Source organism: Engystomops pustulosus, chromosome 3, assembly GCF_040894005.1.
Source record: "Engystomops pustulosus chromosome 3, aEngPut4.maternal, whole genome shotgun sequence".
NCBI classification, from domain to species: Eukaryota; Metazoa; Chordata; class Amphibia; order Anura; family Leptodactylidae; genus Engystomops; species Engystomops pustulosus.
The window spans coordinates 198,899,985-198,919,815 of NC_092413.1; the positions used below are offsets into that span (position 1 = coordinate 198,899,985).

General features: G+C 45.9%; 2 protein-coding genes across 7 annotated transcripts in view; one reads left to right on the forward strand and one right to left on the reverse strand.

Annotated features, from left to right (window-relative positions):
* The first annotated feature begins 1,848 nt into the window (after positions 1-1,848).
* LOC140122555 (isoamyl acetate-hydrolyzing esterase 1 homolog) lies at positions 1,849-8,494 on the forward strand. 3 transcript variants are annotated; one of them, XM_072143557.1, is made up of 7 exons: positions 1,849-1,938; positions 2,714-2,782; positions 4,307-4,359; positions 4,754-4,902; positions 6,549-6,710; positions 7,216-7,337; positions 7,831-8,494. In XM_072143557.1, the coding sequence occupies exons 2-7, from the start codon at positions 2,723-2,725 to the stop codon at positions 8,008-8,010; spliced, it is 726 nt and encodes a 241-aa protein (XP_071999658.1). In that variant the 5' UTR covers positions 1,849-1,938; positions 2,714-2,722; the 3' UTR covers positions 8,011-8,494. The 3 variants fall into 3 exon arrangements, with proteins under 3 accessions (XP_071999658.1, XP_071999655.1, XP_071999656.1); XM_072143554.1 differs by having other exon boundaries at positions 1,860-1,942; XM_072143555.1 differs by lacking the exon at positions 1,849-1,938 and adding an exon at positions 2,078-2,158.
* Positions 8,495-9,689: 1,195 nt separating this feature from the next.
* The window catches only part of ADAM17 (ADAM metallopeptidase domain 17), a 36,541-nt gene continuing 26,399 nt past the window's right edge, over positions 9,690-19,831 (reverse strand). For all 4 annotated transcript variants that reach the window (XM_072143559.1, XM_072143558.1, XM_072143560.1 and 1 more), the window contains 12 exons: positions 19,275-19,388; positions 17,642-17,786; positions 16,920-17,008; positions 16,155-16,307; positions 15,310-15,509; positions 14,436-14,539; positions 13,332-13,466; positions 12,505-12,635; positions 11,451-11,529; positions 11,198-11,286; positions 10,589-10,645; positions 9,690-10,213 (listed from right to left, as the gene is read on the reverse strand). In XM_072143559.1, coding sequence (XP_071999660.1) covers positions 9,875-10,213; positions 10,589-10,645; positions 11,198-11,286; positions 11,451-11,529; positions 12,505-12,635; positions 13,332-13,466; positions 14,436-14,539; positions 15,310-15,509; positions 16,155-16,307; positions 16,920-17,008; positions 17,642-17,786; positions 19,275-19,388 — 1,635 coding nt within the window. In that variant the 3' untranslated portion in view covers positions 9,690-9,874. The remainder of the gene's footprint in view (positions 10,214-10,588; positions 10,646-11,197; positions 11,287-11,450; positions 11,530-12,504; positions 12,636-13,331; positions 13,467-14,435; positions 14,540-15,309; positions 15,510-16,154; positions 16,308-16,919; positions 17,009-17,641; positions 17,787-19,274; positions 19,389-19,831) is intronic.

Genomic DNA, 19,831 nt, shown 5'->3' on the forward strand with positions numbered 1-19,831 from the left:
CACCCCCAGAGTTTGATAAATATACAGCCTCTGTCCATAGCCAGGAAGAAAATAATAAAAGTATGCAACATCCCCCACCGGGGCCTAGCCTTTTCTCGGGGGCCTGGAGTCAGCCGGGGCCCGCAGTACCTGAGTGGCTGGCGGTTGCGGCCTAGGCACGCTAGTGTCACGGTGCTTGGTATGGGGAACCAGAGGGCTGTCCTACAGCCTGGCAGGTCTCCAGCAGGTGGTGTTGGCAAGAAATGATGAGGGAGAGGCTGCTATAGCGGTTCTCCCTGGGGCAACCCTTTGGTGTCTAGAGTATGAGTCTCTGTGTGGTGGACAGGGTGCCTGTGATGGTGGCAGCCGTAGTAGCAGGGACCAGACGGAGGCAGACGTTGAACAAAAACAACTTACAGTTCTTTATTGGAACCGACAGGAACCGTAGCAACGTGCCTTAACAGGATGGTGGAATGCTGGAGATGTAGTTGGAGGGAGCCACAGGATGTAGATCATCAACCTGGATGCAAAGGGCAGGCTGGGAGGTATCTGTGTCCTAATAGGATGCTTCAGCTTTATCCTGGATTGCTTCAGGTATCACCCTTGAAGGTAGGATGATACCCCTTTCCTCACTAACTAGCTATTAGCTTCACTCTTCAGGCAGGGAGCTGGCTCACCTGCTCTTGGTCTGGTGTGCTAGCTGCACAGACTCTTCTGAGTCTCTAATCTGAGAGAGTGAACTCTCTCCTCACACTGCACTCTCTTCTGAGAGAGAACTGACTTCTTCTGCACTCTAGAACTTTCCTGACCAGGGGTTTTGTTACTCCCACTGGTCAGGTGGTGGCCACTCCTCCAATTACATCTCAGCTCACAGAAACAGAGTGTAACACATGTGATTGGCTGACACATATGACATCACACAAAACACTTAACTCCTGCCTTACCAGGCAGGTTCTACCACTGCAGTGTTCCCCTGTGTCCTATAAGGACTATGTAGTGACATGCTGTGGGGCTAATCAGACCCTACACAGGCTGCAAGCTACATGGTGGGACGTATTCGCAAACACAGCTCTGCCTTGCATCGGCGAGGGTGTTGCAAGTAATACTCATCTCTGCTCTCCACTTCTCCCAGCAGCAAACGCATCTTGATATGTCTTGCCCTTCAGGCACTACATCGCTCTGTATGACGTCACGCCGGGCCGTGTCTTAAAGACAGCAATGCAAATGATTTTTTTGGGTAGTACGGATTTACCAGCTATTGGTCTATACATCTGACAATCTGCCGCTCCCATGAGAGGTCCACCATCTGCCGCCTGAGGCGGGAACTTCCTCCCGCCTCATGGCAGATGCGGCCCTGATTGTAAGGACACTTCGGCGGGGGGAATTCTGACATGTCCTTACAATGTAAGGACCAGACGTATCCCATTGTATGCTTATACGTCGCCCAGAGACCTGCCTGAATGCTGGGAGAGAAGTGAACATATATGGGATGTTTCCCCAATGATGTCACTCTTCTTATATGGACAATGACATCACTGGAATCCTCTCTCCTGATGTATCCACTCAGCAATGCTAGGGGTGAGGATGCAATAGGGCTGGTGACACACTTTAGTTGTCATTTCGAATGCATAGAAAACACATGCGTTTGAGCTATGGCACTTGCCCGGGTATGCCCAGTGCTGGCCCTGGCTTGCCCCTGGCTCAGGTAAGCCCACTTGACCAGGTAATGCTACGGGACACCGGCCAATGAACAAAAACCGATGAAACGCAATGGCCACTTCTTACACACAAGGCGGCCGCCAGGTAAAAAATGCTGATGGCGCTAGGTGTCGCTGTCCGCTAGAAGTGCCCGGAGCGGGTAGAGGAGATTTTATCTGGTCACGTGACTCCCCACGCTCCTCCCCCCTCCCGGAACTAGGAGCGACACCTTTGTGTCTGCACTGTGGAAGGATCTCATCTGTGCGTACGGGTGATACAGGGATCCGGGGAGCACATACACTAACCTAGTAACACTTCCTGCTACTTCCCCTTCACATCAAATATGTCACAGTTAACATGTCTCTTTTGTGTATATAGAAAGACTACATCTCCCAGCATGCTCCGAGACCCACTTGCTGTGCAGGCACGCTGGGAGTTGTAGTCTCTCCGGGGGACATGGCTGCTTTGCACCTGCAGCAGGGTATGTTACTGGCAGGGTGTAGCATGGGGGTCCAGGGCTTTATAATCACCAGACCTGACTACTAGGGACATGCCCTGCATCACATCCCATCAGTATAACAACCTGTTCCTCTGTTATTACCACTGGAAATATAAAACAACTTGCCTATCATTCGTGTTTGTACCTACATAGTTTGATATTGTCAGCAGTGATTGTTCAGACCTTGCAGGGCCACACTCAGTTGTCAGTTTAGTGATAACTTTCCTGGAGGTGTAACTGAGGAACATTACAGAGCAGTGGAGACAGTACTGGCTGAAATAGACCCATGTGGAGGAATGACAGGGGGTGACAGACTGCTTGTCCTCGCACGGTCTATAATTTACATAGATGACGAGAGGAAAGTCCCTGGACTGCCTTTTATTTAGGAAGTGAAAGTGAAAATGACATCTGATACCAGAGCAGCTAACGGGAAGGAGGAGGAGGCCGGTCTTTTTGGTTATATACAGAGCCTGGACACCATATTGTATCTCTGCGTCTGAAGTACATTTATAAATCTCTATCATCTCCATCTTCTAGAATTCCTTGATGACCGTCAGGATGATTTCTTGGCCTCGCATCCTCCTCTTTGGAGATTCAATCACTCAGGTAAGGAGATTTTCCGCTTGCTCGCCTCTGCACACAGCGCAGCCGTGGTAAGTGGCTGAAAAGTGCTGAGGTGTCGCTTCTGTGTGTAGAGTGTTATTTATAATCATTACTCCTCACCAAAAAGACGGAATATTGTCTGAGCTCAGTCATATTAGATCCCACAATGCACTGCTCTGGAAAACCACAGGAAGTAACATCTAAGGCCACGTTCACACATTGCGTTGGAATTGCGTTTAGAAAAGCATTTCAAATTAAATCGTCCTGCGACAACTATAGCCTTGGGCCCCTGCGCTCGGCTCCACACTCCAGTAGCCTCTGAAGTTCATCTCCATATAGGATAGATAAAGTTTTTAGTTAGTTATGACTTAAAGTTTAGGTAAAGTCTGTGTAGGGCTTAGTAGAAAGAAAGGTATTTACTGTCAAGAAGACCTCTGTATTCATCGAACCAAGGGCAGCCAGTAGAAATCTATACATGTACAGGCGGTCCCCTACTTAAGAACACCCGATTTACAGACGACCCCTAGTTACAGACGGACCCCTCTGCCCCCTGTGACCTCTGGTGAAGCTTTCTGGATGTTACTATAGCCCCAGACTGCAATGATCAGCTGTAAGGTGTCTGTAATGAAGCTTTATTGATAATCCTTGGTCCCATTACAGCAAAAATGTTTTACTTACTTACCGTATTTTTCGGACTATAAGGCGCACCATCAATAAATGCCTGCTAGGTTCATATATAAGGCGCACCTGATTATAAGGATGAATGACCAGCAGGTGGCAGACCTGTGCACAGTTCAAGGCAGCTGTTGTCTGTAAGTACGGTTCATATATAAGGCGCACCGGATTATAAGGCGCAACTTTGATTTCTGATAAAATCAAAGGATTTTTGGTGCACCTTATAGTCTGAAAAATACAGTACAAATTCAAGTTAAGAACAAACCTATGGAACCCAAGGACTGCCTGTATTAGGGGGATGCTCCATATCTGTTATTGAGAGAGAATCCTACAAAAATCTTCCAGTGACAACCTTCTTGTTCATACTAATGAAGTTTTGTGAATAGCACCGTATATACACTATTATCTATCCATAGTTTGTAAACAAGGGTATATTTCGGTATTTATTACCCTCCTCTATTGGGGTCAATATAGAAACGCATTTCAAGAAGAGGAGCGGCTTCCGACCGCAGCTCAGGTTAGATTTAAACGCTTGCGTTTAGGAACTCGTAACACGTATTTTGCATTGTTTACCAGAAAAACTTGTGTTGTCGACTCCTGAACGCAAACATTTAGGTGTAAACACATCTGCATTCAGGAGTAGCTTCTCCACGCTGTGCTTGAATTGCATTTATAAACTCAATTAAAACACATTGGGGGTGATTTATCATAAGTCTCTTAGAGCATATTAGCATAGTGTTGAAAAAATTTCCTCAAAACTATTTTACTTTTCAATATCTATAAATGTGGAGCGTGATCTATTCCTCCATTTTGTTATCAATGCAGAGTTGATTGATTTTCTCTGTTTTGTAGTTTGCCTTTGAAGCGAATGGCTGGGGAGCAGCGCTGGCTGATAAGCTTGTAAGGTGAGTGTAGCAGGACTGGAGGATGGGGGTGTATATTACATGAGACCCCTATGATGGTCACTCCCCTCAGTGATGTATATTTAGCTGCTCAGTTTTTCCTACATAGGTGTACATATCAGACATATGGTGCTTTTCTAAATATTGCAACTTGCCCTTAAAGGGGTTTCTATCTAACCTTTTCCTGGATAGAGACTATTAGGCTCTTGATTCAGTCACGCAAATGGGGGTCTACAAGTCACCTACATTATGAATGTAGCCCTTCATTCACTTTTGTGGGACCACAGGACATGGCTGCTCTGTTATCATAATTGCTGATTCCCCGACCATGTCTCTTGTAGGAATCCCCTTTAATCCTGGCCCTATCCCCTGTAATCTGGTTTCTCTCTTTTCCCAGAAAATGTGATGTCCTCAACCGTGGCCTGTCAGGATACAACAGCAGATGGGGGAAACACATTCTACCGAAACTCATCCCTGATAGTTCCCACGCTGAAAACATGGCTGCCGTTACTATTTTCTTTGGTGCTAATGACAGTGCCCTTAAAGGTAACTTCACTTGCTCGTCTTTTAAAGGATTTTGTTATTTGAACAATTTACCTCTATTAAGATTAAAGATTTCAATTTGGGGTAATCACTCTCGATCATGTGAATGTACAGCGGTGGAAGATTAGAAGATGTAGCCAGAAGCTTGTTAAATTTGGCTATTGTGGGGGCTCCATTCAGGGTTGGCTCCAGGTTTCAGTAGGCCCCTGGGCGACAGAACCTTAGTGGGCCCCTTTGTATTGAACTCGCGTGGCGGCATTTAAAATTCAGAAGCTAAAACAGTCTCCTGTTCCCTAAAATATTCCCCAGTTTATCATAACGAACAGCCTCCTCATGGTTATTTTATACGAAGCCCCCTCACCCCCTATGGGATTCCTTATGTTCAGCCTTACATGGGCCCACCAGCAGCCCTGGGCCCGGCCCTTGCCCAGGTATACCCAGTGCTGGCGCCAGCCCTGGCTCCATTTGTGGAAATCCATGCAAGTTAAAATGGGGTACAGTAAGTCTACCCTGGCCCAATACCCCTACACCCCACAGGCTGGTCAGGCCACTTTAAGCCTAGTCCTTATCAGCTCTGGTAATACCAGTCCTGGATAACTCATATCTTGTTACATTTATCTTATACAGCCATTGTTTCGAAAAATATCTCTTAACTTTGCCACAACTTTTGTGGGAGTATGGAATTTAAGAGCTACAACCTAGGACTTCCTGAACTATAGTCACCTGAGGAGCCACTGGATTTTCTTTAGAACCCTTCATGGTAAAGTCAAAATGGCACGAGACTTTGGACATTATAGATAGTGTAATGGCAGGACAGGATATTAGGATGCCCAAATACAAGGAAGTAACATCCCTCAGATTAGAATTTTCAAAGTTTTGGTGCATCTTACGGTAATGAAGAAGGTCCAGCTCTATCCTCCTGTTACATGCACGGTTAAAGTGTAACACTTACGTTATATGTGATTCCCCCCTTTAGAGAAGCAAGCAGAACCATGCCCATATTGTGTTTCCCGCTCTTTTTTCAGACTTATGGCGATTTCTGTTCTTTAGCTGCTTTTCATAAATCCTCAGCAGCAGCGAAGTTGGAGGAGACTAATCTCTTCCTATATCTGCCCTGATGCTGAGTTAGAGTCCCTTTTTAAAGGGGTTGGCCAATTTACCTCATGTTTTCTGTAATGTGTGTGAGGGGCAGGATATGAGGTAATTTACCAATGTACCTCTAAAAAAAGTTCTGCTCCGCTTTCCTGATATGTAAAGTGAATCCTCCAGTATTTTACCTCATCAGCCAGAGATTCCTGACAGGGCAATTGGTCATAGACAGATAAGATCACATGACTCTATATCTGCAGCCATTTTATGGACAGGAATCTCTGGCTGATGAGGTGAAAGACAGGAGGGCTGATTGTTAAGGGGGGTGGATGGAGAAATTTTACATTTTACATGATCCACATTTCAGGGTTCATCCAGACTTTAACATTCATCCATTATTATCATGGTATTATTCATCCCTCCAGCCTCTGCCCAAGAAACGTCCTTCACAAGTAATGAGGATGCCCCCTGCTGGGCACAAAGCCTGTCCGCTCCGCGCTACACTGAGAGCGCCGCACAATTACTTCTCATTTTCTTATCCTTTCCCTCCACTTACTCAGATCTAAACCCTCAGCAGCACGTCCCGCTGGAGGAATACGCCGACAATCTCCGGAGCATGGTGCAGTACCTGAAGAGCGTCAACATCCAGCAGGAGAAAATCGTATTGATCACACCGCCCCCGCTTCACGAGGCGTCTTGGGAGAAGCAGTGCATCATCAAAGGTATACCATCAGGATAACATACCGACTATTTTACAAATCCCAGCATCATAGATGAGTGTAGTGTCTCCAGTCTGTGCCAGTCACTCCACTGGTTTCCCTTCTCCTTCCACATACAGTTTAAAATAATAACCCTCATCCACAAAGCTCTGCACAATTCTGCACACCCCTACCTCTCCTCTTTCTTCTCAATCTATCACCCAACCTGTGCTCTTCCATCTGCCAGTTATATTAGATTATTCTCTACCTTAATCCAAACCTCTCATTTAGGACTTTTCCCGAGCTGCATCAATTCTCTGGAATGTCCTTCCCCGGACTATCAGACCAATACCTAACCTTGTGAATATGATGGCGCTATATAAATAAAGATTATTATTATTATATCGCCAGCAGCCCGGATCCCTGCACAGTATTCAGTCCAGGAAATATGGAAGACACAAAGTCCGTATATCCCCATGCCCAGCCTTCCAAACGTGTTCATTCTTTGTCCCCATCTCTCATTACGTAGGATCAAAGCTGAATCGTCTAAACTCTGTTACTGGGACATACGCCAAGGCCTGTGTCCAGGTGGGCGCTGAGTATGGAGCGGATGTGCTGGATTTGTGGACGCTAATGCAGGAAGGCGGCTCGGTAAGAGGAATCATAAACTTATTTATGTAGAATATTGAAATAGTTTAATAACTATTTGATATTAAAGGGATTGTTCCAAGCTTTATTATTATCATCCCCTAACCACCCAATAGCGGATAGTAATCTGGTGGTCCGACAGAGTGCACCATTTTTTTTTTTTGGTGCAACTTTAACATGGGGCATGCAACACAATTCTGTCAGACTTTGCGTGGTCAATCTGGCGCACGGTCCGACTGTGCCCTGGAACGCCCCATTAAGTGCAGAAAATTGTGTCGTCTGAAGAATAGTGCAGCCGTGACACACATATGTGGCGCAGACACTTCTTAAATACTTGTGCGAGCAGTTTGCACTAGAAAGAAGGTGCAAAGTTCGACAGAAAACTGGCGCAAAGCCCTTAGTAAATGTGCCCCATTATGTGGTTTATAGGGTCGGATTTACGCACAGGATGTGGCTGTTTTTATGATCTGTAACACGTTCCTTGTGTCGTCTCCAGGACTACTCCGTCTATCTGTCAGATGGTCTCCACTTATCGGATGAAGGAAACAAGTTTGTGGAGTCTAAATTATGGAAAATCCTGCAGAAGAAGTTGGGCTCCCTACATCTGATCTTGCCTTATTGGATGGATGTGGATACGAATGACCCAGAATCTTCCCTTTTCAAAAGCTGTTTATGAACCAGGTTGGGCCTTAATACCAGATTATAGCACTTAGAGGGTTTGGAAAAAATGACTGATTTCTTCCAAAACCAGCGCCACACCTGACCATGGTACTGCAACTAAACTCCATTCATCTCTATGCAGCTGAGTTGCAATACCGGCACATACCATGGTTGGGTGTGGCGCTGTTTTAGGATAATAGCAGTCACGTTTATAAACCCATTTCATGCTGCATTTATGGACCGGATCATCTAAGTGAATCCAGTACATATAACACTGCAGCATCTAAATGTATGTAGCACATTGTTATCCTATGTAACCTAGCAGTGATATGATCTAGGTAGACCTAACAAACCCCTTCTTTATGGGGGGAGGTGTCCCCCCGAGCAGTAGATTTCCTGTGTCTCTGCTCAGTTTCCTCTCCTAGAGGTCACTCCCGTTATATTCCTGCCCCTCTTTATGTTTAAAGCAAAAAATAAATCTGGACTATTAATACCTAAAAGATCTCTCAATACATTTTTACTTTGTTCTAGATTAGAGATTCTAGATTAATAGAAATAGCGCCACTCCTGTCCATAGGTTGGGCGAGATATTGCAGTTCAGTCCTGCTGACATAACCTGCCGTACTACACACGAAATACATTACACCTCTTGTACGTTCTCCACATAACATGGGGATGTATTGGTAGAGTTTGAAGGTCTTTTAGCCACGGTTTATGGTCCAAAACCATAAGAATTTTTGTCATCCAGCTCCATAGATAATCCTCAGGATAGTCGCAGGGGTCCTTTACCCGAGTATACAGTAGCCCCCTAGCACATGCTTATTGCATCTGATAGAGTGGAGGTCACTATGTGAAGCTTCAAGATGCAAAATAAATAATGATAAATGAGACAATTGTGGTCGGTCTGCGAATCGTAGATGGATTTCATGGACCGACCACAGATGAGGATGAAACCTGGAACATTGCAGAGATATGATACAGGTGGTCCCTTCTTTCCTTAAGAACACCAAATTAATACGGTTACACAGCAGGGACTCCAAGCATCATAGTGATATATGATGCAAGGAGTCCAATTGTCCACACAGTGGTCTGTCCATGAAATACTTGTGCCGGAACGGCCACAGTCCTGAGGATGGTAATCAGTGTATCCTAGTGATATGATACATAGGAGGAGATAGATTTATCTTTAGGGATATATGTGGACCGCTCATCCCGCTGCTTCTCCAGCAAACCATGTGCTACACCCGGGTCCCGGCCATGTTTGTGAAGTTGTTTTTTTTGTTGTTTTTTTTGCACAATCTCAGTGCATTTTCAGAAATTTTAGCAATTTTTTTCGCAACCTATACAAAGCAGTTTCCAAGGCCTGGCGGGTACCGGAGCGTATTTGCACATTTTGGTGACTTTTAGGCGCAAATCAGTGATGCATCATTTGTCAGTATCTGCCAGCAGATGAAATGGGCTCAAAGCAGTGCACCGAGAGCTTCAGAGAATGCATGAAAAATGTGCAAAAAGACACAGTCCCTTCTTTTCTGCAGAACATCAGCACTGAATTGAGATGCTTAGAGCAGGGAAGGGACTCCTTGTATCATATATCATTATGATGCTTGGAGTCCCATCCTCTGCACTGTGGTTGGTGCATGATTGACCATGAATAAAAGAAACCACACACACTACATAATTATCCCAGTACAAAACCAGTGTAAAGCCGTTTTAATCATAAATAGACTCATGGAAGGTTTTCCCTTTAAGAATACGGGTCAGGATACAAAACAACACTTTGCAGAAAATATTAAATATATACAACATCTGGAGACACAATCCAGGGAATTCTTGGAGATTGTCTTGAGACGATGATTGTCATGTCTGAGCGGTGGGAAGGATCAGCACTCGGTCTCCTTGCTGTCCACTCTTCCTTGCCGCTGCAGTTTGAATGAAGAGGCCTTCTCGCTGCGGGTGACCGGGTGGTCTGTCAGGTCCTCGAATGATTTGGCAGGAGAACCGCTGTTTGGGAAGGGATCGTCATCAAACTGGTCTTCGAGGTGCGAGTCTGTGCTGGGGTCTTCCTGGATAGTGTCCATCCTCTGGTGGTCGGCCTTGGCAGAGCTGGGGGCTACTGGCACTTGCTGTAATGGCTGAAATCGGGTGTTGGGTAAGGAGGACGGGAAAGGTTTGACAATACGTACAGGGGCCGAGTCCATACTGCTCAGCATTTCCACATTCTGTCATAAAAAAGACAAAATATGAATGAAAATGTTCACATGTTCCCCAGTTAACTCACAGACCTCAGATCAGACCTGCCTGTGAGGTAAGTGGCTGCAGCTGGAGGGAGGGCTCCTGCAGGATCCAGTTGCCTAACAGGAAGGTCCGGATACTGTCAGCACATTTAGCTGTTTATCGGTGACATCGCTGATCAGATATTGATCGCCCATTTTAAGGATAATTGATCAATAAAAGCAATCAACCCCCCCGTGATCCCCTTTATGTATAGGGAGAGGTCGGGGGACCTCTTCATTATTAATGGCCGCTATGGCCAGCTGCACGTTAGAGGCTGTAAATCTGATCAGGACGCAGCAGATTATAGGACAATGACTTACACTTGGCAGGAACAGGGATTTGGCGTTTTCCTCATACTGCTTGTCCAGCTTCTTATCCTAAAAAAGTGACAACACAGATGTTAGTGAAGATTGATGTGTACAGACTCACAACCTTCATAGCAGTCACTGGAAGGTTATGCTCAAATCGGCCTCAAAAGGATCAGCTGAAGTCTGTCAGCGGCCATGTACACAGCACCGAAGCAAAGCCCACCCCTATAAACTAAGGGGTCTACTAGTCCCTAGTGTCAGTGAGGAAAGTAATGATGCAAATGTGAACATGACTATAATAAGACATTCAATATGATATATATAGAACATGAGCAGACACAGAACTGTGCAGCACATGAGCGTTCGCATTGTTAATGGCTGTGACTGATCTTCCTGGGTATATTGGGTCCTGCCAGTCACAAGGTGTTGATGTCATTGTTTAATAACTCAGATGGCGACCTGATATCTAGGGATCTGCAGGTTGATAAGTTATGCATTAATATTAATATGCAGCCATAATAAAATATGATCAGATAATGTTGTTTAACTTCCCGACAACCCCTTTAAGCTGAGTGTCTTGGTGGGGGATGGACATGACATCTCTAAGGCTTATATACTCACCACACAGTGGACAAGGATACTGAGAGGAATCCAGAACAGCAAAGAAAAGATCAAGACAGAAGCGACAATGTTGTCCGCCATGAACTTGCCTAAAAGAGAAAAAGAAAAAGTAAAATCACCACCGAAAGTAAAACATAGATTTCCCACATTGGCCAAATAGCAGGGTGACCACTGATGGGACCTCAGCAGTGTGTGGCAGCTGTAGTGTATTCATGTATATATGTGACACCGCTATAAACCACTGATCACTCACCCAACGTGTTGATGTTTAGTTTGTCAATGAAATCCCAGATCCTCTCGATCACATCTTGTACTTGTTTCTCACATTTTCCCTAAAATTACAGATGGAAGACACATAAATCATTATTACAAGGACATCACAAGTGTTTACTATGAGAATCAATGACCCCCTCCAAAAATGTATGTTTGCATGCCTCGCTGTAAGTCCTTGTGTGCCGAGCTTATACTGTCCCATTTCCTAAAGAAGTGGCCCTCTCACTTATATTGTCCTTTCCTGTAGCTGCCCCCCTTTCCTGTAGCTGCCCCCCTCCTCCCGTGTCCCCCTTTCCTGTAGCTGCCCCCCTCCTCCCGTGTCCCCCTTTCCTGTAGCTGCCCCCCTCCTCCCGTGTCCCCCTTTCCTGTAGCTGCCCCCATACTCCCCTGTCCCCTTTCCTGTAGCTGTCCCCCTTTCCTGTAGCTGCCCCCCTACTCCCCTGTCCCCTTTCTTGTAGCTGTCCCCCTACTCCAATGTCTTCCTTTCCTGTAGCTGCCCTCCTCCTCCTGTGTCCCCCTTTCCTGTAGCTGCCCCCCTCCTCCCCTGTCCTCCTTTCCTGTAGCTGCCCCCTTCCTCCCCTGTCCCCCTTTCCTGTAGCTGCCCCCCTCCTCCCCTTTCCTGTAGCTGCCCCCCTCCTCCCCTGTCCTCCTTTCCTGTAGCTGCCCCCTTCCTCCCCTGTCCCCCTTTCCTGTAGCTGCCCTCCTCCTCCTGTGTCCCCCTTTCCTGTAGCTGCCCTCTTCCTCCTGTGTCCCCCTTTCCTGTAGCTGCCCCCCTCCTCCCCTGTCCTCCTTTCCTGTAGCTGCCCCCTTCCTCCCCTGTCCCCCTTTCCTGTAGCTGCCCTCCTCCTCCTGTGTCCCCCTTTCCTGTAGCTGCCCCCCTCCTCCCCTGTCCCCCTTTCCTGTAGCTGCCCTCCTCCTCCTGTGTCCCCCTTTCCTGTAGCTGCCCCCCTCCTCCCCTGTCCTCCTTTCCTGTAGCTGCCCCCTCTTATATAGGGAGTACAGAAAGGAATCACCTGATATAAGCAACCACTTACATTGCCATCACAAAACCCCACGGTGCACGGCTTCCCTTTTCGTAGTAATCGGTACTGCTTGGCGGCGTCCATGAAGGGGCTGCAGATCCCATTCTCATCCCGGCAGCAGACTTTACACGAATGTTCAGTTTCTGAAAGCAGAGGACAAATAATATCAGCCACAATGTCACTTATATTCCAGAATTGTTCTCCATGTCAATGGAAGTGTTGTCTTACACTGCTGTGCTCTTAGCTGCCTGCAAGAAGATGCTCCTCTGCTCTGAGTAAAAGCTGCAGCAGGCTTCTACTTGAATACGTCAATGAATTACATTATAAGATATCACATGAATTTTTTTAAAAAAATAAATCGCATACTGGTTGGGTCGTCGAAAGTTGGGATCAGAGGTGGCTGCACTGAGACTATCCAATTCTATAGGACTGATGAGGATAGCCATCCTCATAGAAGTGTATAGAGCAGGGGCAAAAATGAACACCACTTCTCTATTCACAATGGACGCTAAAGCACTTGCAGACCCAAATTTTCAGAAGTGGTCCCAGTGGTCAAAACTTATCCCACAGAGGAAATCTGCCTGTACTCAATTCACTTCTATAGGACTTGTGTGTCCCACAGCCCCATATAGATGAATGAGATAAAGGTCAGACACGTCATAGGATTTGCCCCAAAGAGTTCGGAGAATTACTCCCTGTTGAGGGGTTAAAACTCCTCTGGACCCTCAAATGGCTCTGCATGTGAGTCTGTACATCTGTGGATCGTATCCAAGGTCAGGAACAATCGCCGGTGTTCGGACATTACCCTCTGCCCTCCTGCCCCTGTATTAAGCTCTCACCATTGCAGGCACAGGACTTGAGGTTCCTCTCGATCTCACAGAACGGACGACATTCGCCACTGACACATTTTCCCAGATCTACGCAGACGGTGTCATCAGCGGCATTTCCGGGCGCCGGACACTCGCTGCTGTTCCCTGTGCAGGGGTGAAAGGAGGCGATACTATCAGAAAGCCGCATCAAACATCCAGAATGGACCAAGTGGAATTATATATGGAGGAGAAGATGTTACATAGAACCAGCGGGTCATTATTCTTCTGTGCGGATGTTATTATTATTAAACCTTGTAGCACAGTGCCCCCATTCCTCAGTTAAAGGATATAACTTGGTAGCTTAATATATCAACACTTACTCATACATCCAGGCACCGTGACTGTGGTAATCTTCTTATATCTGTGGTTATCTATGGCCTCCTCCCTTCTGAAATCAACTTTTAGAATTATGCCAATGAGCCAGAAGAGCTCTGGGGGTGTTACCAGAACCCCTTTCTGCTGTAGCTTCACAGGCTGTTATATTGCGCAGGTGCATGTCTCCCTCTCCACACTGCTCCCCCTCCCTCTGCTGATTTAATCTCGCACAGAGGCTCCTGCACAGTGTAAAACCCTGTGAAGCTACAGCACAAAGGGGCTCTGGTAAGACCTCCAGAGCACTTCTGGCTCATTAGCATAATTCTAAAAGTTGATTTTAGAAGGAAGGAGGCCATGTATAACAAATATAAGAAGATTACCACAGTCACAGTGCCTAGATCTAGGAGTAAGTGTTCCTGGTTTATCATGATGGATTTTGATGGTAGATATCCTTGAAGTGATCGATAGCAGATGGTGCAGATCTGACATTAGGCACTGCTTTGGCCCTCAGGTCAGTGTTGTACCTTCTTTTCACTCACTTGGGTATTCTACATGTCATTTCCAAACAAATAAATGGGATTCAGCAAAATACATTGTAAAGGGCTTTGCTTCGTATGTGCCTACAATAAGGAGGGTGCACTGCTCCACCATCAGACTCTACTCCATACATGTTCTGTAGATTTCCACTAGGGCAGACAACAGTTGATAAACGGACCCTAAAATAAAAAAAGGTATAATGAAGAGATCCTTATAATCTACCTGTGCAGTAGGACTCCCCTTTGCAGGTGGCATTTATGGCTTCCTGGCATTTCTTCTGTGCCGTTTCAAACTGGCATCTCCTGCAGCACGGACTGTTCCGATCACTGGAATAATAGAGAATTTAGGCAACATTACTTAAAGGGAACCTGTCACAACATTTTCACCATACACAGCTAGTGACAGGTTCCCATAGAGCCCTATTAACTAACTGACACTCTTATTTTAGCTAAAAGTTGTTTCCCTCACATCCTCATAGATCACCTTTATGTTATATTCCCGTATAAAGGAGTAGAGAATACATCTACTCCTCCCCATGTCCCATACCTCTTCTCAGCATGTCATGTGACCAGGGTGACATCAGCACAAGTCCTTTAGCCTCCTAACATTAGCAAATTGTACCCCATGCATATATCTGATTGCATGGCAGCATCATAGCATGATTATCATACATGGCATACCTCTGTGGACTTCTACTAATCCCCATCCTCCATGAAGGCTGCTGTGATTTCATGTGATCAGATGCATACATGTGGTAGACTTTGCAAATGTAACAGGACCTTAGATTATGTCACCCTGGTCACATGACATGAAGTGGCCATTGTTGCAACAGGGCTCTAACTCAATGTTCCACATAACAGCAGTTCTGTAACACTGAGACTTGTCAATCAGGAGGCGGAGCAATACAAGTGACTCATGAATATGCAGGGATTCATTGCACTGAAGTAGTGACATTTGACTCACATCAGGTGATTGCATATAAGTTGAACTGATTTTTGTCACATTGCAGCAATAGAAAGGAACGATTTAGGGATAAGGACAATGCTTTTCAATCATAGTTTTTATGAAGTCTTTATGTGTGTCTCTGATCACAGACCTGCATTTTGCACTATTCCTAAACTTGCACTCGGAGGTACAGCAGGGGTCATCGTGTTGGTGCAGCAGGCCCGGGTCACAGTCTTCCCCCTCGTCCACCCTGGAGTTGCCGCAGACCTTGTTGTTGCGTTCCTTGAAGCAGAGGGCGGCCTTGTTCATCAGCGTGCGCAGGATGGACTCTCTGCTACAAATGGAGAACATCTGATGGAGATAAGAAGAAATCTGGTAAACATCATCTGCCACTTCCACTGCTGGCGTCTAGTGACAAATCATACAGGCATAGAGGTAAAGCCAGGAAGAGAGACCATAAGCCTGCATTAGGGGTCTTGTGATGGAACCCACCACGGCTGGATCTGCTCTTCTGATCTGGTACCTTGTGGTCATGCATTGCTTGGGGTTTCTTTAACCCCTTCTTGCCAAAGCCCTTTTTTATTTTTGCGTTTCCAATTTTTGCTTCCCTACTTAAAAAAAAAAACCCATAACTTTGATTTTTTTTCTCAGCTCTATACAGTTGTATTTCAGTAAATGGTGATTTTGCAGATTATCTGCTACAGTGTGCCACCAGCACACTGTAACAGATCTATAACAATGACAAGTCCTGGAGTCTTGTATAGAGTCCAGAATGTTATGGCGATGGATCACGGCTTCCTGATGGTGTCATTAGCGCTCAGTGGTATATAGTGGTATATCTTGTTATAGAGCGAGTTAACTGGGGCCTGGAGGTGATGACCTGCAATGTCCTCAGTGTTGTACAGTGGTATATAGTGAGTGTATGGGGAAGCAAGGTGGACATGACCAGCAATGTCCTCAGTGGTATATAGAGGTACATAATGAGTGTATTATTACCTTATTATTCTGATGGTCTCCGCTCACAGCTATGGGATACATGACATATTTGCCCCCACGGTCCTCACTAGGGGCACAGTCTTCCATGCTGTCAGGGTCGTGTTCAGATCCAAAGTTGTGACCAAGCTCGTGAGTAGTTACCAGGTCCGCTTCCTATAACAAACAAGAAACAATGAGAGGTCCAACCTACATCCCTATAAGAAAGTCAGAAACACTTGGTGGATACATTGCCATTTTTAAACTTTTTTTTTTAAAATTCTGCTCCAATAAATTCTCAGCTGCAAAAAGTGTTACGTCTCTATAGGGGTAGCAATCAGATTTCTTAATCGTTAACTTGCTGATGTTTTCTGATATGTCATCTGATGCTGATAGTAACATGATACAATTGTAGCATCCAGCAGTCACCACCGGAGGGAGCTGTTTGTATACTGTATCATGGTATATACAGTATGCATTTAAAGAAACAGAATTAAAATTCAGATTTTTTTACAAGTAGGATATTTTTTTAAAAAAAAAATTATATTTTTTAATGTTTAGGTTTAATATAAAACATGTCAAATTATACATTAGACTTAACAATTTCATATTCCCTAGAGATACCAGCATCTTTTCTTGATGACGTGTTCGGTGATGTGATGGAGCTGATCAGTCTGGGGAGCGGGTGTCAGCTACTGATTTATCTTGAGCTGGGCACGCGACATACATGGCGCTCCTCCTGTACATTGCTCCTAGGACTTCATGCAGAGCGGCGGGTCTAGTCCTTACCTTTGTAAGAATGGTTTTTCCGTAGTTTTTTGTACTTGTCAAACCAGTGTTCAAATAAATGGCTTTCTGTGATGACTCACTTCTGTAAGCTGTCCGGGGATAACAAGAGATGAAGTCATGTCAGACGAGACGTCTCACTAATGTAGAGACAGAAGTCACAGGCATCAACTAGGTCTGCGAGGATTCTCGAGTGACGAGGTGTGAATACTAAGCAAGAAAGACTGCGTAATAAGACGTCTCGCTGTACGCACGACTGCTAGACATCTACTGCAGGGGAATAGCAATAGCTAGGAGGACGCCACTGGAGAATGAGTCTGAAGAGAAGTCTAGGAGAGCTCCATAAAGGGTTACTAACCTCGTATATCCTTAAAATTTACTGAAATGCAAATTATGGTTCAGAAAATGACCACACATTGGGGCACATCTTATCAGGGCTTATGTGCAACAGCCCCAATATAGGCACAAGTCAGGAATTTTGCCTATTTCCCCCTTACACGCCACCTCAACACCAAGTGGCGGATCAGGGGTCAGCACAGGTAGGTGCACTGCCTGAACAAATATGGAGCAATTGTACGTCAGTTCAGACCCAACGAAAAGTGCCCCGCTGCCACAGTGCTGGTAGTCCTGGTAGATCCAGCGGATGCAGGGTGTGGTGGTAGCATCATATGCTGACGCACTTAGGACCAGTGAATGGTAATTGTGCCCCGTTGGGCATAACTCACCTTTAGGACAGATTCCACCGTGGGTATTTGGCTTGTGGGATCCGACATAAGCGAGTCCTAGGGTCCCCATATCAAAGTCCTGATAGGTGAAGAGATGAGCCAGGCAGACGGTGGACGCCTTATCTGATATGTCATTGCTGAATTGCTGCAGACCAAAAATATTCCAATTACTAACCCTACAGAGTACATCAGGAAGAACGAAATTATTATTTTATGGCTTTATATATATATTTTTAATCCTGAAAAATCCCTTTAAGGGTGCGTTGACACTTGATGTAAAGGCTGAACAATGCCTAAGGCTGTCCCTAGGCTATAACAGGCCAAAAGAAAGCTATTTCGTAGTTTTTTTTGGCAATTTGCATCAGCAGAGTTTATTTTTAGGAAGGTTTATCAAAAACATCTATTTCCTGGATTATTTCTATTTTTGGCAGGGTCTTATAACCTCTGTGCCATTTCTAACTATTCAAAATTCACTGATTATTGCATTTTATAACCAGAAGTGTACATGTAATATACCTCCACTACATAGGAAGTTCATATTCCATAGGGACATATACAAAAAAGACATTACATGGTCAGATGAGACCACAGGAATGAGGGGTCTGCTCAAAAGTGCTTACAATTCATGTGGAATTACCCACTCTGTACTGCCCTCTCTCTCCCGGTACTACACTTACCATACTGCCCTCTCCCTGTACTACACTTACCATACTGCCCTCTCCCTGTGCTACACTTACCATACTGCCCTCTCCCTGTACTACACTTACCATACTGCCCTCTCCCTGTACTATACGTAACATACTGCCCTCTCTCCACTACACACACCGTACCCCCCTCTCCCTCCACTACACACACCGTACCCCCCTCTCCCTCCACTACACACACCGTACCCCCCTCTCCCTCCACTACACACACCGTACCCCCCTCTCCCTCCACTACACACACCGTACCCCCCTCTCCCTCCACTACACACACCGTACCCCCCTCTCCCTCCACTACACACACCATACCCCCCTCTCCCTCCACTACACACACCGTACCCCCCTCTCCCTCCACTACACACAACGTACCCCCCTCTCCCTCCACTACACACACCGTACCCCCCTCTCCCTCCACTACACACACCGTACCCCCCTCTCCCTCCACTACACACACCGTACCCCCCTCTCCCTCCACTACACACACCGTACCCCCCTCTCCCTCCACTACACACAATGTACCCCCCTCTCCCTCCACTACACACACCGTACCCCCCTCTCCCTCCACTACACACACTGACCGCCAGTGGACCATGCTATCCTCCTTCTGTGCTATATGCACCATACCACTATCAGGACAATGTGCTCCTGTGTTTGGCTTTATATTTTGTGTTACTTATAAGCAGCATAATTTGCAGAGTGAGTGCCCACCTCTGACCTGATATTATCTGTATTATCTGCTCATTCTTGTTTTTCTCCTCCTGAGTAGACATCTGGGAACCTCAGGAACAATTACTTGGTTTTTAGACTTACAATATCACATTACGGAGTAAATGATTATGGTAACTGGATGGAGCAGAGGGCTCAGGGATGAAGCCCCCATATGGAGGGCAGCAGCGGGGGCTATTATACATCTGGCCCACATGCCCTCTCACCTCCAGCAGCTGCTTCACATCCCAGGCATCTTTGTTCTCGTTGGGGTAGTTCTTGGCCATATTATAGTGCAGTTTGGGGCTGGTCACATTCTCTGGTTCCTTGTGAACAATGATCTGTATAAAAGAAGATATTAAATCAGATTTCGGAGAACACGGCAGTCGCTGTAGTATGTACAGGAGTTGCAGATCGTGTCAGTATTGGAGAGGATACAGCTTGAGAGTAAAATGTTCTCAATGTTCTCTAGTACAGTCTGTGGCAGGTTTTCGGGTGTTTGTACATACTCCAGATTGCTCATTCCTCCTCCCCCCATCTTAATGTCTTCTCATCTTGCCTCTTCCTAGGAATATTGTCATTCCGTCACCCAGTGATCCCAGCCTTCTGCTCGCCAGCTCGTTCCTCGGTGCCAAAAACTTCACCCATTTCTGCTGCGCCATCTGTGCCCAATCTATACTACTGTAGTTCCTGAACAAACACCGCATGGCGCAGCAGACAGGACTCTTCAGAAACAATTACCTCTGCTAATCGCCCCACCGTTATCAGCCAACTGGTAATAATA

What these genes read in the sequence shown, in the direction of transcription:
- LOC140122555 (XM_072143557.1), top strand. Translation starts at nt 2,723, where the DNA reads ATGACCGTCAGGATGATTTCTTGGCCTCGCATCCTCCTCTTTGGAGAT. An exon ending in TTGGAGATTCAATCACTCAG is followed by an intron (nt 2,783 to 4,306) that starts GTAAGGAGATTT and finishes TCTGTTTTGTAG; the next exon opens with TTTGCCTTTGAAGCGAATGG. An exon ending in GAAGCAGTGCATCATCAAAG is followed by an intron (nt 6,711 to 7,215) that starts GTATACCATCAG and finishes CTCATTACGTAG; the next exon opens with GATCAAAGCTGAATCGTCTA.